We start from the raw sequence: 17,296 nt of genomic DNA, 5'->3' as shown, positions 1-17,296 counted from the left end.
TATTTTTCAACAATCTGGCATGGAGATACTTCACAGACTTACAAGACCAGAGTGTTCTAGGTAGAATGGTGCAGCAGGTGATTGCATGGTAGCTTTCTCACATTTTCCTGCAGATGGTGGTCTATCTTCTCTAAACTGGCACTACATGGCTAAAAGTATGTGGACACCACTTCTAATCGGTGTGTTTAGCCATTTCAGTCACACCTGTTACTAACAGGAGCATAAAATCAAGTATACAGCCATGCAATGTCCATAGTCAAACATCATCAGTTAAATGGGTCAGTTTGACAAATTTCTGCCCTCCTAGAGCTGCTCGGTCAACTGCAAGTACTGTTATTGTGAAGAGGAGCAACAATAGCTCAGCCAAAGATCGGTAGACCACACAAGCACACAGAAAGGGATCGCTGAGTGCTGGAGCGTGTAGCATGTAAAACTCATATGTCCTTGGTTGCAACACTCACTACCAAGTTACACTAGTTCACAAGTTCCACTACCAAATTCCAAACTGCTTTTGGAAGCAATATCAGCATAAGAACTGTTCATCTGGAGCTTCATGGTTTTGTTTTTCATGGTTGAGTAGAGGCACACAAGCCTCAGATCACTATGCGCAAACGATGACTGGAGTGGTGTAAAGAATAGCCTCATTGGACTCTGGTGCAGTGGAAACGTGTTATCTATAGTGATGAATCAAGCTTCACCGTCTGTTAGTGTGATAGACGAACCTGGGTTTGACGGATGCCAGGAGTACGGTTCCTACTTGTATGCATACTGCCAACTGTAAAATTTGGTGGCGGTGGAATAATGGACTGGGGCTGTTTTTCATGGTGTGGCTTGAACCCCTTAGTTCCAGTAAAGGGAATTCTTAATGCTACATCAAGCAATGACATTCTATTGCTTGCTTCCAACTTTGTGGCAGTAGTTTAGGGAAGAATCTTTCCTGTTTCAGAATGACAATGCACCTGTGCAAAAATGGAGGTACATCAAAAAATGGCTTCCTGAATTTGGGTGAAAGATCACTGTCCTGACCTCAAGCCCATCAAACACCTTTGGGATGAATTATAACGCCAACTACGTGCCAGGACTTATCAATTACCATCAATGCTCGACCTCACTAATGCTCTTGTGGCTGAATGAATGCGAATCCCTGCAGAAGTGTGGAAGCCTTCGTAGAAGTGTAGAAAACTGTTATACCAGCAAAGAGGAACCAGCTCTGTAGTAATGCCCATGGTTTTGGAATGAGATGATCAACAAGCACATGAGTGTGATGTTTGGATGTTCACATACTTTTTGCCATACAGTATACTTTCAGATCAATTAACTCAAAACATAATATCTGCTCAACCTATGATTCCCATCTCGTGGTGGTCAGGGGAGTTAGTCAACGGCTATTCAGGAAATAGGAAATACCCTATTTACATTTCTTTCTCTGTGTTTGCTTGGCCTGTTTGTGAAATTACTGGATTTGTACAAATAAGCTATTCATGTAGCCCTGTTGTCCATGGAAAGTACATGTGTGTCTAACTTTATAGACAAAGTATGGTGTGCAAAGTACAAATATCTTCCCTCACGTTCAAAGCTTTCAGATATTTTTTGTTCTGGAACTTTAGTTTTGTATATCATATTTAATTGAAAAAAGCTTTAACAAAAGTAATATCTTTCACCTTTAGTGGAGAGTATAATGGATGTATATACTGTGCGTCAGATAAAAGATGGAGCTTTGCATTGTGTCACTAAAAATAATCCACTTTATGGTATTGTTTTCGCTTATATATCCATGATGAATATTGATTCCAACGTTAACAAAATCATTCGAAATAGATGGTAAGTCTACCAACTCCTTGTTGGATGTTACGTTTATTATCCACATTTTTTCTTCATTTTTCATTCTTTTAATATAGTAAAAATTCCGGAGGTCAGTTACAAAGCACAAAATGCTCTGCAGTGCAAATACAGTTTTGAACCAGTTGTGTGTCTTGTTTTTAAGCAAGTAGTGTAAGTTTAATGTGCAAGATGATCACTTTGCAGAGGAGTAGCAGTTTCCACAGGCAGAGAAGAGGAGTTGTGCAGTGTGAAGCCATTGGTAGTGAAGTATAAAGCAGGTTACCTTGTTTCACAGAGCAGTGAAGAAACAAGATTTATTTTGTGGATTGAGAGTTGTCGGCTGAGAGGATGCATTTTCAGTGGCATTCCTTGCCGTGCACAGCCTTTAGCATGCTGCAAAAGCACTTGTATTCTGCATTATCTCAGAAGTGACAGAGATCATCTCTCATCCTCAGGGCCGGATTAAGGGAATGGAGGCCCCTGGGCTAAGGGGGCCTCCATTCCCCCGTGAGGGCCCCCCCCCCCCCCGTGATCCGAGCTGCCCCCCCCCCCCCTCCCCGGCACTTACCTCCTTCCCCGGCTCGCTGTACGCTCTTTACTGAGGAGATCTCGTGAGAGTGAGACTCACGAGATCTCCTCAGTAAGGAGACTATAGCGCGCCGGAGAAGGACCGCAGGGAAAGTGCTCAGCCGCACTGATCGCGCCGGGGGCGCCCCCGCCCCCGACCGATCAATACTGCTGCTGAGCACTTTCAAGGGCCCCCTGGATGCCATAGGCCCCTGGGCTATAGCCCAGTTAGCCCTATGGTTAATCCGGCCCTGCTCATCCTATACTGTTTATCCTAGATGTTGCACTTTGGTGGAGAAGTGCATTTTCAGGTGCACTTCATTGAACACAAAAAATTGCCACCTGCAATAAATGCAGTCCTTACGCACAGTGCACAGTAATATAAATAATACATTGGCACTGCCCCCTCCCCAAACTCTAGGCAGCCTGGGCTGGTTTACACTATAACAGGGAGTTCATGAGTGTGGGTTACCCTGCCATAGTGAAAACCAGCACCAGGCTGGTCATTACAGGATTGGTGCCTATATGGGGGAGGGGCCCAAAAAACAGTGGTGTCTCCCCCCAAAGTCTACCAGCCCTGCACTGAAAAAATTGGGGCTGTTAATTAGTTACTAAGACCCCTGCTCATTATACTGAAACAGCAAAAAAATAAACAACAAAAACCAAACCTTCATTCATCACTTGAAATATCTTTTATTTATGCTATCTTGGTTTAACATAGTCCAAATGGGTAAAAAAAAACTGTGAAAAATACCAGTAAAAATGGCCGCCACCATACCACCACCGACCACTGCAAAACGGTCAAAGCCAGGTGTCCATGATAGTCCCTTTCACTGACCAACCAACAAATGTTTTCCCATGCTGGCCACTTGTAATTGGTCATTCTCCTGGAGTGTGGGTCATTTTTTTTTAATAAACTTATGAATAAGGGGCCTGATTCATTAAGGATCTTAACTTCAGAAACTTCTTATTTCAGTCTCCTGGACAAAACCATGTTACAATGCAAGGGGTGCAAAGTAGTATTCTGTTTTGCACATAAGTTAAATACTGACTGTTTTTTCATGTAGACACAATACACTTTAGCCTGATAGTGCTGCTTGATTTGCGTTTGAGGGCCTACTGTGTGTAATTACATACATTTTAGATGCTCATTTCAGCCTGTCCTCTCAGATATCTATGGCTTTACATGCTGGAGTGGCATTTTTCTTTATAAATTGTTTGAGTGATATAGAGGCAGGGGCACTTGGCCACATCATGAGAGGACATGGCTTGCACTGCTTTCTGCACCCACTGCTGTGAGGGGGGGACATATCTCCCAAAATTCACAGCTATCAGGACAAATGTTCCAGCCAACGTGACAACTGAACAATCCCCCACAGCGGGACTGTCTGCCTAAACCAGGACAGTTTGGAGGTACATACAGTACCCTATATATACAGTAAAGGTGAAGGCAAATTAAAAACAGATTTAGCAAGTGGTTTTACCAGTCTAGAAAACTTTACTTTTTGGTGAAAAAATGCAAAATAAAGCATCTGGGTATAGTGAGCAATGTCTTTGAATACATATTTGTAATGCTGCATCATATTTTACAATTTGATCTTGAAGCAATATATTTCAAGATGTGGTGAAAAAGATTTAATTCCATAATTCTTTACCTAGCTCGCGATGCCATTACCTAGTCACAGATTCATCAGAAGGGTGCTCCTATACTTTCTGCAATGAAATGTCAACGGATCCGAAATCTGTGTTCACGAGTCTGGATTTGCGAGTGGACATTACTGATCACACTGGGACGTTGCCTTGTAACTTATCTGGCAGCGTGGCAGAGGATACATTATCATGCACGGTAACTGTTTCTTAACTTATTTTACATTTAAAATGATTATGCATAATACATCACTTCTAATTCTGTGCCAGAAAGAATAATTGCTGCAGTTTCCTGTTGCAGAACTAGTAATGATTCTTCATGGCGCATTTCCATATCTTTGATTTAGGTAGATGGATTTTTCAATTTAACAGAAGACCAGAAGACATCTTTGAAATGGAATTTTCTACTGGAACGCTGCAAAATCTATTTGAAGGTTAGAAATCTCAGACAGACTTGTCACATAAAAGATTCCATCACACTCCAGTCTTATTACTATAGACCTTGCATTGACCGCAATTAAAATTTTGGGCTAATCTATTTTGATGACTTTGTCACAGTGCCAAGTCACTATATATAGGTAGCCGTATGGTGTACTGCTATAGTGGCGTAAATGAACACAAAACTTTCTCTTTCTAGCAGTAATAAACATATTTCTAGGAGCACTTTCAAAGACGTCAGCAGATGTTGCATATGACGAACTGACTTCTGAGGCTTCAAGACAGACAGGCTCATTATGTTTCAAATAACATAAAAAATAAAACAGTATTTCTAGCAAAATCAAAATAAATATAACATAGTGGGGCAGCTTTGTAAAATAACTAATTCAATATGTGTATACATGAAGGTCTCTCAAGGCAGGAGAAGTACTATAGTGTGCATAGTTTGCATATTGCCCTGTTATATCAATCTCTTTTCAGTGATTGGCTGCTATTAGAGGCTATCAGTTTACACTCTGGATATATTGTATCCAATTACATACACTCTCCAACAGTCTTGTTTTACACTGGACAGTGCCAAGTACCTGCATGCTTAGGGGACTGGTCAAATGAGGCGAGTGTGATTGTATGGAACCAAAATGGTATGACCTATTTTGTCCAGATTTTATTTTGAAATGTTTGAAAGTATCCATTTATCTTGTAAGCAGAAGCTCATGATGTAACTTAATCATAAAATGTTATTGTGTTGTATAGGATGTGGCAAGAATAGATATATAAATATTTTACACTTGCTTTATTTGATAGCAGTAACAGTTTTTTTGTTTTGGGGTGTTTCTTTAAAGTGTACCTGTTGCCTATACACAGTGAAGTTTTGTGTGCTCAGCCAATATACATAAGAGTGCTACCTATCACTTCACCAAGAATCAGTGGTCTCAATTAATTCGTAGTGAGTTGATAGGCAGCATGCAACACTATAGCATTACAAGGCCAACCTAACAGATTTTTCATGCTTGCTAGAGAATTTATAATACAGCTAATTGCACCTTTTTCTGATTATTGATTTCAGGCTTCATTGTCAGCTAGCTCAAAGAGTGGTCTACGTGTCACCATTCTGTCCTGCAAAGTAGCAGATCCCAATGAAGCAATGAAATATTTATGCTGAAAAGATGTTTGCTTAAGTAGCTCTAATAGTAAAATTTGTAGTGCATTAAAATACTGATAAACATAGTGTAGGTGTTCAGTTGTTTATGGTAGCTCATCAGATATAGACTAGGTAAATGTATGAGATATGAAAATAGAAAGTAACTTATTTTGTGTTTTGTTGTTGTTTCATTGTATCTGCAATTCAGCAATAAAATTCTTTGCTAAAATTATATTTGTGACATAGTTGTGATTATTTGCCAATACAAATCATAAAAGAGTAGCAATTCCTTGCTAACTGTTGATAAAACAGTATGATACAAGTAAAAGTGATGATGATATTTAATTATTCTTGTTTCAAAAGTTATAAATCCAAGAGCGCTGCCATCAATAGCTCTGCTTTGCCACCTTGTGGTCATACGACTGTAATACACATTTTCACAAATCACAGTAATTAATGTCTTGGTGAAAGGCCACATAATCTCAAATACACTTTTACTTACATGAAAGGATATATACTTAAAAGAGTTATCAGCTTCTCTGAATTGCGCTCCCAAAATGATCAGCATGCCCGAAAATGTTCCAATCAAAATGGATCATATTTTCATACAGTTTGAAATTTAGGTTGACAGATGTTGGCCTGTTTGTGCAGTCACCTGCCAATCGCACTAACACATTGCGATCCGAATGCTCGGCTATAATATTAATTAATATAAAACGACCAGCTCTGTTCAATTTGGCTACCCATGTGAGTGGCCAAATTGCACCTGATTCTTTCAGCTTGTGTGCGGCCAGCAAATTTTTTTTTTAGGCCCTTTAAAAGACATGATATTATATGGAACATGGACAAAACCGGTAGCTATCAGGTGATTTAAAATAACGCAAGTGACGGGAAAATTATAAACCTCATTGTTCAGTGCTTGTTTGACATTTATCATCCACAAGAAGTCCACCTGGCTAGCTGCTTTGGGGGCAGACACTGTATGGGGACACAGGGTACAGTTTCAGGCTCCAGTGCATTATTGGACCAATGTAGGTTGATATGAATTATACAGTATTAACAACTGATGACACAGTGGTAGGGACGGGTGTAACACCCTTCGTTCACATATAGCTCCTTCCGCCCTGATGCAACTAACATGAAAGATCTTCCATCTGATTCAGATAATCTTGGATACACTTTAGTAGTGACTGTATCTAAGGAATTAATGTAGATAGGTAGAGAATGTAATTTGACAATGTTCAAAAAATGTCCACAAAGGTTGACTTATCCTATAATTATGACTGTTTCTTAACCTGGAATTTCATGCTAATGATATCATCAATTCCCGCCACCATCTCATCATTTTCCTGTACAGCAGCAACTCCTTTCGGTGTCCCAGTCAGTATAAGATCCCCCTCTTCTAGGGTGATTATTCTGCTGATGTAGCTGATGAGAAATGGAATGGAGAAGATCATTGAAGACGTGTTTCCTTCTTGTCTCATGGTATTGTTTACCTTGAGCCATATCTTCAAATTGTGGGGGTCTTGTATTGTTTCTTTGGGTATGAGGTCACTGACAGGGCAAGAAGTGTCAAAGGCTTTTGCCAAAGTCCACGGAAGACCTTTCTGTTTGCACTGGTCCTGTATGTCTCTAGCTGTCATATCCAGGCATAGTGCATAGCCTTCGACATGGTCCATCGCGCATGACTGTAATATATCTTTACCTCCTTTGCCAATTACAACGCCAAGTTCAACTTCATGGTGTAGATTGTTACTGTAGTAAGGCATGAAGACAGGAGCACCTTCCCTCACATAAGCTGATGGGGATTTAAGAAACAACACTGGCTCCGTGGGGACAGCATTTTTAAGCTCCTTGGCATGTTCTGCATAATTCCTTCCAACGCAGATAATTTTTCTTCCCCACTCCCAAAACTTGCTCAGATTTTTAGAGGACGCCATGTTGAGGCAACGACTCTTCTTTCAGTCTAGGTAATACTAAAATAAAATATACATTTTCCACATGTTTAATAACTAGCATTAATACCTTTTTTCAAGTATTAAACAAAAAATAGGTGATTATAATAGCTTATATAACTTCTAGGACAAGAAGGAGTCTATATCAGCAAGTTGAGCAAGGAGAATATAAACACATATCTTCCTTCCTAGCTGTGAGAAATGTATCTTTGCAAAGTTTCATTTAATTTCTTTCCACGTATAAGAATATTTAGGCCCGATGTTCAAGCACTGTTACCTTACTCTAGCAGTTGCATGAGGAACACACAAATAATGAAAATAAAACAAATATATAAGCTGGCAGATCTCCGTTTATCTTCCACCACAGGTGATTTCTGTAGTTTTAAGGCCAAAATTGTACAAATGCAAGTTTAAAGGAAGCTCTTTTGCCAAATTGCTTCTCCATCATCACAATTTCTTGCATTTATATTTATAAGAAACAATACATTGGGGAATTGTTTACAATCTGGAGAAAATGTAGAGGCAGAGGAACTATTTTTACTAAGTGCATACATTACAAACAAACCCCTATTCATCTTTTTGCGCACAGACATTAGGAGAACTTTTGTGGTCCGTGACAGAAACAAGCATGTTCTAAAAAAAGTAAAAATGTCACGTCACAGTTCTGTTAACTAACATACTTCAATAACTTAGTTACTAAAAAGTTATTAAAATAACTTTTACTTAACTAACCTAAAACACTGGCTCATGTGAGCCTCATTTATGTATTAAATATGTAAGTCATGATAAGAGCCGGATTAACCCGAGGTCTAACTAGGCTATAGCCAAGGGGCCTCGGGCATCCAAAGGGCCCTTCATAGTCTTCAGCAGCATTATTGATCGGCCCGATCAATTCTGCTGAGAACTTCCACTGCAGTCATCCATCCCCGGCGCTCAGTAATCTGCTTACTGAGATCTCGCAAGAGTTCACTCTCGCGAGATCTCCTCAGTAAGTAGCTTACAGTGCGCCGCGGAAGGAGGACTGCAGTGACAGGTAAGCGCTTGGGGGGGCCTCACGGGGACGGGGGCAACGGGCGGCTCACATTGGGGGCCTCACGGGGGAATGGAGGCCCCCTTAACGCAGGGGCCTCCATTCCCTTAATCCGGCCCTGGTCATGATAGTAAGAAGAGTTTAGGTCAGACTTTATTTCAAGTGTCACCACAACCTACCACTTTCATTCTTTTAATAGTTTATGTGTGCATGTTACTCTGCTTTCAACATGAAATGTAGTCATATTGCACAAAAGGCACCTCTTTAAAAGTAATAGCCAAGGTCTAGCTCCTCCCTCCTCCAAGTTGGTGCCAATGTCTGGCAGGTTTGCAGTAAATGTGCACACTATACCTAGTGAAGTGCATTAGCATTTCTTGTTCCAGAAAACAAAATTTGTTTTTCCATTTGTGCAGAATCGATTGACTTACTGAATGCCCTGAACAAAAATGTGCTCTCTTTGCAATGGCCGCTATCATGCCAACTAATCTGTGCACTTGTCCATACAAATGGATGCAAATGAACAGTACAAGTACGTGTTTGTCTGTCGTATCACTTGCACCAGGTACAGGTCGGGTGTAAGTGCCGAGTGATAGTGACAACAGTCTCATATGCATGGTAGAACATGTGTCTGCAGTCAGGAGCAACTGTAATAATCTATTTTGTGTACAGTAGACCTTAGTAACATTATGATAAATGAATTTCATGGGAAAAACAACAACTTTTTTTTAATGTTGTTTCATTAATGACTATATTATAAACAAGTGACAATATTTGAATAATTACTTTTTTTTCTGTGCGTACTTGGACTTTATATTCCACATATGAACTGGACGTATCCTACAGTGTCTGTTAGTGCAGACGGTACGTAGACACGTATTCAACAAGAGACGTTTCTTCTGCTCCTAGTTGAACGCGGACTGGCGTATGCCCGAATTACGTACGTTTTAAAAAAACAACATCAACTGCAAATTACATTAATTTTGTGTGCCTTAATGAATCTGTTTAAATATTAAAAGTAATTTCAAAGTCAGATTGTGGTCTGTGTTTTTGGGTAACGGATTATTGTATATAATAACTGGAATTAGGGGTTACAATTTGAACGTGCATTTGTATCAAATGTTATTATTTCATAAACATCTAGTTGCAACAGTTTCAGGTATCGTTAGACTCTGAAGCTGCTCTGCAACTACATGTCCTTGCAGCAGAGTCCTCAAGCTCAGTCTATGTCACAATTTAGCAAGGGCAGTGACACGTTTAATGACCTTACAAAGTGAAAGCAAGTCTTTAGCACAGATCACATGGGCTTCCATGTGACACTGCATATCCCACAGCAGCCAGAATCTACCATGATATTCATTATGTATCAAAAATACCATGTAGCATATAGTGAAGTCCTTACCTTCTACTGCACATGGAGGAACAGGAAGTAAATCAGGAGGAGGGTAAAGGGTGGTATGCTGTCTTATCTGTGCATGACATATCCTGTTTAAAATTAACTCTGGCTGCATGTGACTAGAGTTATGAGCGACATAAACGAATTAGCTGAATGCCAACTCTTTCTTTATCTTTACATGCTGTCCATTGTAGCTCAGTGCTGTTTTTAATATCACCCCTTCAAAATGTGCGAAGTGGTAGAGTCCGAAGGAAAAGTATAGTCAGCAATAAACTGCTGGTTTTAACAGAGCTATAAAACAGTATCTATACTTGTATAACTTTCAGTCATAAAGGTCTTTTATTGTGTTTTAATTTTGGAGTGATTGCACTAAAATTACACTATATTAATTTGCATGTCTTCTGATATTAGCTGAGGTAGTGGAGCGTAAATGCCGATACCGGATGCAAAACGGGCCATGCGCCAGTGATTGCAGCAATGTCCAATTCATCTTCGAGCGCAAAGGACCGTTACTGCAGCCTATTATTTAGTGGGCAGAACGGAGAAGGGACTGGCAGCATGCCCGTAGTCAATGTACAGTAACGGTGTACAGCACACAGGAGCATCAGAATTAAGCTTTGTGCATCTCGAAGGTACATGTTTTTCTGTCGTGTCACTTGCAGCAGCTACAGGTCTGGTGTAAGTACTGAGTGATAGTGATGATGGTTGCACATTTATGCCAGAACCTGTGTTATCAGGAGCAACTGTAAAAATGCATTTTTTTTCTGTGTGTTTGTGACTTTATATTCCACATATGTATTGGGCGTATCTTGCAGTGTATTGTCTGTTAGAGCAGAACGGACCTTGATCCATATTCCACAGATGTATCTTTAAATCTGCTCCTTGTGGAATAGGGATGTGCGTAAGCCCGATTTACGTGCCTTTTAAAAAAATATCTTCGTTTTGGTGCCTTAATGAATTAGGCCCAGTTTGTATATTGCAGTGTTATGTAAACTATTAAGTCAACTTTTTCATAGAGCTCATTCGTTATAACAAGATCTTATATATAAAAATCATTGGTCTGTTTGTTTGTCTGTCTGGTTATGTATTCTGACACCCCTGCACCGATTGGGATGAAACCAACGCAATGTGGTCCAGTTGGATCCTGGACAGATTTTAGGAGTTTAAGGTCCAGGTCGGAACTCCCATTGCTGTATGTTGAGCAGAACTTTGACCCGGGGAGCCTGTTCTGGGCCTTCCACTCAATGGATTTGGATGAAAACTTCAAAGAGGGGTGGAGGGGCAATTGGTTTGGGATACCTAATGAAGTGGTTGGGGTCCCGGTTGGACCTCCTGTTGGTGTACGCTGGCCAGAACTTTGACCCGGGGAGCCTGTTCTGGGCTTTCCACTAGATGGATTTGGATGACATCTTAGCTGCTAATTATTTTTAAAATGTTGACAGATCAAACTCATTGATAACGTCATAACTTGAAGATTTAACCCGGGCAACGCCGGGTACTTCAGCTAGTCAAACATATTTACTTTGCTGCTGTACATGTTGATGTAAATAACTGACAATTATATTTACTTACCATAAATTAAAAGACTAGTTTGTGTGATTAGTGTCCCTGTCTTTTAGATCACTGTTAATGTGCTCTTTAAACCCTTAAAGTCCGGGCCACTTTGTAACAAGACACATTTTAACATATTTGTACTGGTTAAACAACAATAACTTTCTATTTGTTAGAAAACCAATCAGAATGTGTTTAATATTTATTTTTTGTGACAGAGCTTTCTTTTGGTAGTGTTTTTAAATGATCTTTTATTTTTTAGGGTTATAAAAATAGGATTTGATGAAAAAAGTAAATAAAAACCCTCATTTTCAAGCAGTTAGCGCACCTCTAGAAAGATGTCATTAAATATGTTCTGTTTAGTTTGATATAGGGGCTAGAAATGAGTGTGTGTGTTTTTTTGCTAATTTTTACTTTAAATATATTTCTATTTCTTTTACACTGTTATGTGTGTTTAGAACCAGTAGCGCTGTCTCTTGTAGGGGTTCCCAGTACAACCGAATGCTGTTCAAAAATGGCAGAGACGTGACATCTCCAAGGACATTTATCAAGGTGTTAGTCACACTTATAGCGAACTGAGGAAGCAAGGGGTCAAGTTATCATCATCATCATTTAATTATATAGCGCCACTAATTCGGCAGCGCTGTACAGAGAACTCACTCACATCAGTCCCTGCCCCATTGGAGCTTACAGTCTAAATTCCCTAACATACACACACACACACACACACACACTGAGACACTAGGGTCAATTTTGATACAAGCCAATAAACCTACTAGTATATTTTTGGATTGTGGGAATAAACCGGAGCACCCAGAGGAAACCTACACAAACATGGGGAGAACATACAAACTCCTCATAGATAAGGCCATGGTCGGGAATTGAACTCATGACCCCAGTGCTGTGAGGCAGAAGTGCTAACCACTGAGCCACCGTGCTGCCCACAATGGCCTTATCTAGGCGAGCTTCTTGTGTTGGGGAATTTACTGTTAGTTACAAGACTGCTCAAGTAATACATTTTCTGGATAATCATGACTGAATTATAAACAAGATGAAACTTTATCTTATATCATCACAACATGTTCAGTTCCTGGAGGTCCAGATAGACACCATACAGAAGAGAGTATTGTTATCACAGGAAAGATGTATAAATATCCAGTCACTAGCACGTCAGCTGCAAACTTAGAAGTCCAAATAAAGAAACATCAGCGACTGGTTGGGATGTTCTCATCCATGATAGGAATGATCCCGGGGGCAAGATCTGAGATCTCTAGTTGTAAAGAAAATTGTGGTACAGAAGGACTTCCATGAACCAGGTCATTACCCTGTCAAAAAGCACCAGACAGTCACTCAGGTGGTGGCGAAGCCCAAAGTGAAGAATGAAATGAATGTGAATTATGGAAACAGAGTGGATAATTCTAACAACAGATGTCAGTCACACAGGTTGTGGAGCTCACCTTCAAGGACAAGTAGTGCAAAGCAAGTGGTCATGAAACGAGACAAGCATTCATGTAATCATCTTCAACACTTTCGTTCCCATCTGAAAGGTAAGTATCTCAGAATTTTCTCAGACAACAGGACAGTGGTAGCCTTCATAAACTGGCAAGGAAGTCAAACCTTGATGGTGGAAGTAGTAAACATGTCATGGACAGAAAAGAAACTTTCAGCATTATATATAACTGGAGATGAGAACGTGGTAGCAGACTACCTCACCCGAAAGCAGATTTCCCCAGGAGAGTGCTCCCTCTAACTAGTGGTGAGGAGAGAGTATGGCCTTCTTCAGGTGTGCATTATGGCAACAAGAAGAAACGTGAAGGTTTTTCACTCAAAACAATGTTAAAAAAATCAGACGGAACAAAAGCTCTGATGATTCCACGCACATTCCAGCTGGGGTATGTCTTCCCTCCGTTTCTACTGGTCACTAGAATGCTTAGAATAAACTGAAAAGAAAAAGCACAAGTGATAACAATTCTTCCATCCTCGCTGTCCGTGGTTTCCAGTAAGTAGCCTGTGAAATTATCAGACAGCCTCTTATTAATAATTTCTGTAGCACACATCATTTATACCATAAATGTTCAATGTTGCTGTAATTCGGTAAAGATTTGGTTATATCAGAGGGCTATAAACATACATATTGAAGATATCCACAAACTTCTGTGTTACATTTAAAACACCCAACATCTGTGCTGATTGCACCAAACAAGCAAATAGTCATAAAAAAAAAGAAAATGTCCCCATGTTCTTGCATGGGTAACGAATATTGGTAAGTCGCTGGATCCAGCGGAGTTGTCCGAAATTTGGGCGCGTACAGCTTCCAGTTCACTCTGCGTTAGGATTTAGGAAAATCCTTACTAATTGTTGTACCACTGGTAGTATGTCCCCACCTGACTTTGTAATATTTTCCCAGATACCTCTGTTGGAGGGGGTGAGCCCAGGAACGTTCCTCCATATCTGGTGGTACTGGCCAGTTACTGGTTCTCTCTCTGTCACTTGATTTATACAGTTGTTCTCTGTGCTTATATCCACTCTCGCTCAAATATTTTCTTCTCCCGCTGGCTCCCGACACCACGAAACATCAACATAAGCTGATTCGTCACTTTATCTCTGCTGGCACCTGCCGGCTTGTGGCGGATTGGGTGTCCCTCACCCCCCTTCTTTTAATGCTGTGTTCGCTGGAATTTGGTATGTCTTTCGCATTGAATATATAATGGCTATTATTAACAACTTACAAAGTAATTCTGTAAAAACTAAATATTGGGCAAACTATAACATTTCTGTTTTTTCTTGTCTAATCTAATTCAGATTGTTCACCTGTGTCAGTTTATCAGTTTATGAGCTCATCAGCCGGAGTTCTGCGTGTACAATTAGCTCTGCTTTATTAGTTACAAATCCATATCTATATAGCACAAAATCACGTATTGCAGAAAACTACGCCCCAAAAGGTTTTAACCACTCATGGTTCCTCTACACAGATCTTGCTACATTCTCTCATTTTCACACAGGAATACTCCCCAGGGAGGAGTTGGTTTATCTTCTCTCTGCCACATCCAAGGTCATGGGCATAGTTTCTTGCAAACAATGAATAACTTCTACAAGCTAGCTGTATCTAATCTGTCTTTAAGCTATAAGAGAACAAAATGGCTATAAGGCAACAAGATGGCGTCAGCTTAGCAAAATCACGTTTCTCATTCTCTTCCCCCGGCCGCCTCCTTCTTCATTTTTTACATCCCCCCTTCTCTCTACATAATATTCTCTTCTTTTTATTCATTCTCTCTCTCTTCCTTCTCTCCCCTTATTCCTCTTCAAAAACTCTAATTTGTATATTTTTATCTGGTAACTTTTACACAGTTGCCAATGTTATTCTTATTTCTGTGTCTGGTTTTCATACTGGTTATACATATTCCATGTTCAGACTATTTTACATAAGCTTTGATTGGCCTCTGTGTATTTTTTTCTCCAACAATGCAACATAAAATATAAAAAAATAAATAAATATGTCAGTGTAGCTGTGATATCAACCCCACATAGAATAGGGTACAGGTGTTAATGTTTCATAAAAGTTAGCCTAGAAATACTGGCAAGTATAACTTTCATAGTGAGCTGTACGTTTGTTAAGGAAATAATTAACCTGATCTTTGAACTGTTTTGAACAACTTTGGAGAGAAAGGTAACAGCGGTTAGTTTTTAAAAGATTTAGCAAACAATACTGCTTTGTTTCATTGACACTAGTGAGAATATTTGACAGCTATGAATTTCATATCTGTGTATAGAATGATTTAACATTCTCATGTCAGTTGCAATATTTTAATGTAATGCAAGTACATTGATCTTATAATAGTCTGCCACCTAGTGGCAAGAAATGCTCTAGCAATAAATAAAAGTGTGATAAAACAATTTAAAAACAACAAAACAACAGCAAAAGAAAATGTAAGAGGTTAAAGAAGTACATAAATTCGTAAAACTGCACCTTTGTATTAGTGACACATGGGACTGCAGCGTCCACAGGAGGTGCAAAATTTTGCATCTTCAGAATTTAAAACTCTCTCTCTCCCCCCCCATGCAACCCAGCTTGCACCATTCATAGTGCAGGCGACCCGGGAATTACCCCTCGATAAATCCCGGGTTGAAGACCCGGGTTTTTAGACCCGGAATTTTTCACTTGTACCATTCACACTGCACCAAGACCTGGGTCGTTTGAGCTCGCCCCGCCAAAAACCCGGGATTTTGGTGCAGTATGAATGGGGTATAACTGGTGCTGCATCGACAATTACCAACTTCCTGGAGCCAAAAATTAAGACAGTGCCTGTAATCACCAACCGGTGAGAGACAGAAACTAGTACTGTGCCTCAATTAGCATCTATTTAGAGTCAGGAAATAGAGCTATATTGCAATTACCAACTGCATGGAACCATAAAGTAGCATTGTATCTGTGGTTTTAAACTGTCTGGAGCAAAGAAGTAAGAAGTAGCACTGTACCTATAATTACCATCTGCCGCAACTGGCGCTGCCTATGGTTATCAAATGTCCAGAACCAGGAGATAGCACCAACTAGCCTGTAGCCAAGTAGCAGCAACAGCCAACAGCAACAATTGCTATTCTGCTACCTTGCGTATCAGGTGCTTCACCACCTCACGGACTGTATGCTTATATCGGTAGGAACATCTATACCTTCTGTTTCAGGTCATTGTATGTTATTTGTAGTACGATCCTCTCAAAGTACTACACTGAGTACATCGTTGGCGCTTTATAAATAAAATATAAATAATATACTAATGCACTACAGGACGAATCCAAAGAGCCATTTAACCATTAAACCTAAAAAAAATTACCGCTGGTCCCTATTTTTTTCCTTTCTATTGATGGCATTGGCGGCACATCATCCCTGGCAGCTTAACCTATTCTGCTGGATCCTAGATTTGACAGACTGGCTCCTGAATTTTTTTCCCACACCCTGTTCTAATTAGAGGAATTGGGGTATTTATTACAGCTGATATTGCACCCATATGCAAAAAGAAGAGATTGATGGGATTGTGATGCCCTCTTTGGATGATGTGACTGTGTGATGCCCACAGAGTGATGTAGCATGAATGGAATAACCTCTGGGCCGGGCTTGTACATAGTGGTTTAAACTTTAGATTCTGCGCTAGATCGCTTCCTACCCAGTGCCCCATCACTATAGCAGGGACTGGGGATAGCAGCAGCCATATGTGAAAAAGTGCATGTCAGCTTAAATGCCGAGAGACTCCACCGTACCGGGTGAGAGCCTGAAGTCTGAGAGAAAGATACTGGAACCCAGCAAGAAGCAGAGAGAAAGGAGGCGATGTAACTGCTGATAATTGCAGTACAGGAACAGAGGCACAGGCAAGCAAAATGCCACCAGCCTGACCTGTTAGTGTGTCGAAAGTGCAGGAGCTGCCCACTCAGAGAACCGTGTGTGAGAGACTGTATAGCTAGAGGGGAGATGCCCAGTAATGATATGATATAACGAAGTAGACTGTAAGGCGGACTGACAACCCCAGGATGATAGTGCCAGCTCTGGGGCCTTCATGTAAAGTGAAAGCATTGAGGACTTTGTAACAAACTACTGTGTAGTAGGGAAAAAAAATAAAATAAAAGGGATTCTCTTATTTTAGGAGCGACACTCAGGCGTCCATTTGTCAAAATTGTAATTCTACTTCACTACTATGCCTGTGTCAACTACACACATTTAAACCACACTTGTTACTAAACCTGCACACGCAAGAGAACCAACC

The 17,296-nt window shown here is 40.2% G+C and overlaps 2 protein-coding genes across 5 annotated transcripts in view; one reads left to right on the top strand and one right to left on the bottom strand.

The window, feature by feature from the left end:
• MEIOB (meiosis specific with OB-fold) overlaps nucleotides 1-5,846 on the top strand; it is a 32,973-nt gene extending 27,127 nt beyond the window's left edge. For all 3 annotated transcript variants that reach the window (XM_075179292.1, XM_075179289.1, XM_075179290.1), the window contains exons 11-14: nucleotides 1,668-1,821; nucleotides 4,048-4,234; nucleotides 4,383-4,469; nucleotides 5,540-5,846. In XM_075179292.1, the coding sequence (XP_075035393.1) occupies nucleotides 1,668-1,821; nucleotides 4,048-4,234; nucleotides 4,383-4,469; nucleotides 5,540-5,635 (524 nt within the window). In that variant the 3' untranslated portion in view covers nucleotides 5,636-5,846. The remainder of the gene's footprint in view (nucleotides 1-1,667; nucleotides 1,822-4,047; nucleotides 4,235-4,382; nucleotides 4,470-5,539) is intronic.
• A 91-nt stretch (nucleotides 5,847-5,937) lies between these two features.
• On the bottom strand, nucleotides 5,938-10,067 carry FAHD1 (fumarylacetoacetate hydrolase domain containing 1). Of its 2 annotated transcripts, none has more exons than XM_075179293.1 (2): nucleotides 9,999-10,067; nucleotides 5,938-7,590 (listed from the first exon to the last, which is right to left on the bottom strand). In XM_075179293.1, the coding sequence occupies exon 2, from the start codon at nucleotides 7,552-7,554 to the stop codon at nucleotides 6,892-6,894; it is 663 nt and encodes a 220-aa protein (XP_075035394.1). In that variant the 5' UTR covers nucleotides 7,555-7,590; nucleotides 9,999-10,067; the 3' UTR covers nucleotides 5,938-6,891. The 2 variants fall into 2 exon arrangements, with proteins under 2 accessions (XP_075035394.1, XP_075035395.1); XM_075179294.1 differs by lacking the exon at nucleotides 9,999-10,067 and adding an exon at nucleotides 9,862-9,964.
• Nucleotides 10,068-17,296: the final 7,229 nt, after the last annotated feature.

This window comes from Mixophyes fleayi, chromosome 7 (genome assembly GCF_038048845.1).
Source record: "Mixophyes fleayi isolate aMixFle1 chromosome 7, aMixFle1.hap1, whole genome shotgun sequence".
Taxonomy (NCBI): domain Eukaryota; kingdom Metazoa; phylum Chordata; class Amphibia; order Anura; family Limnodynastidae; genus Mixophyes; species Mixophyes fleayi.
Note: the sequence above shows the minus strand (reverse complement) of the source record. Positions and strands in the feature narration are given on the sequence as shown.

What these genes read in the sequence shown, in the direction of transcription:
- FAHD1 (XM_075179293.1), bottom strand. Translation starts at nt 7,554, where the DNA reads ATGGCGTCCTCTAAAAATCTGAGCAAGTTTTGGGAGTGGGGAAGAAAA.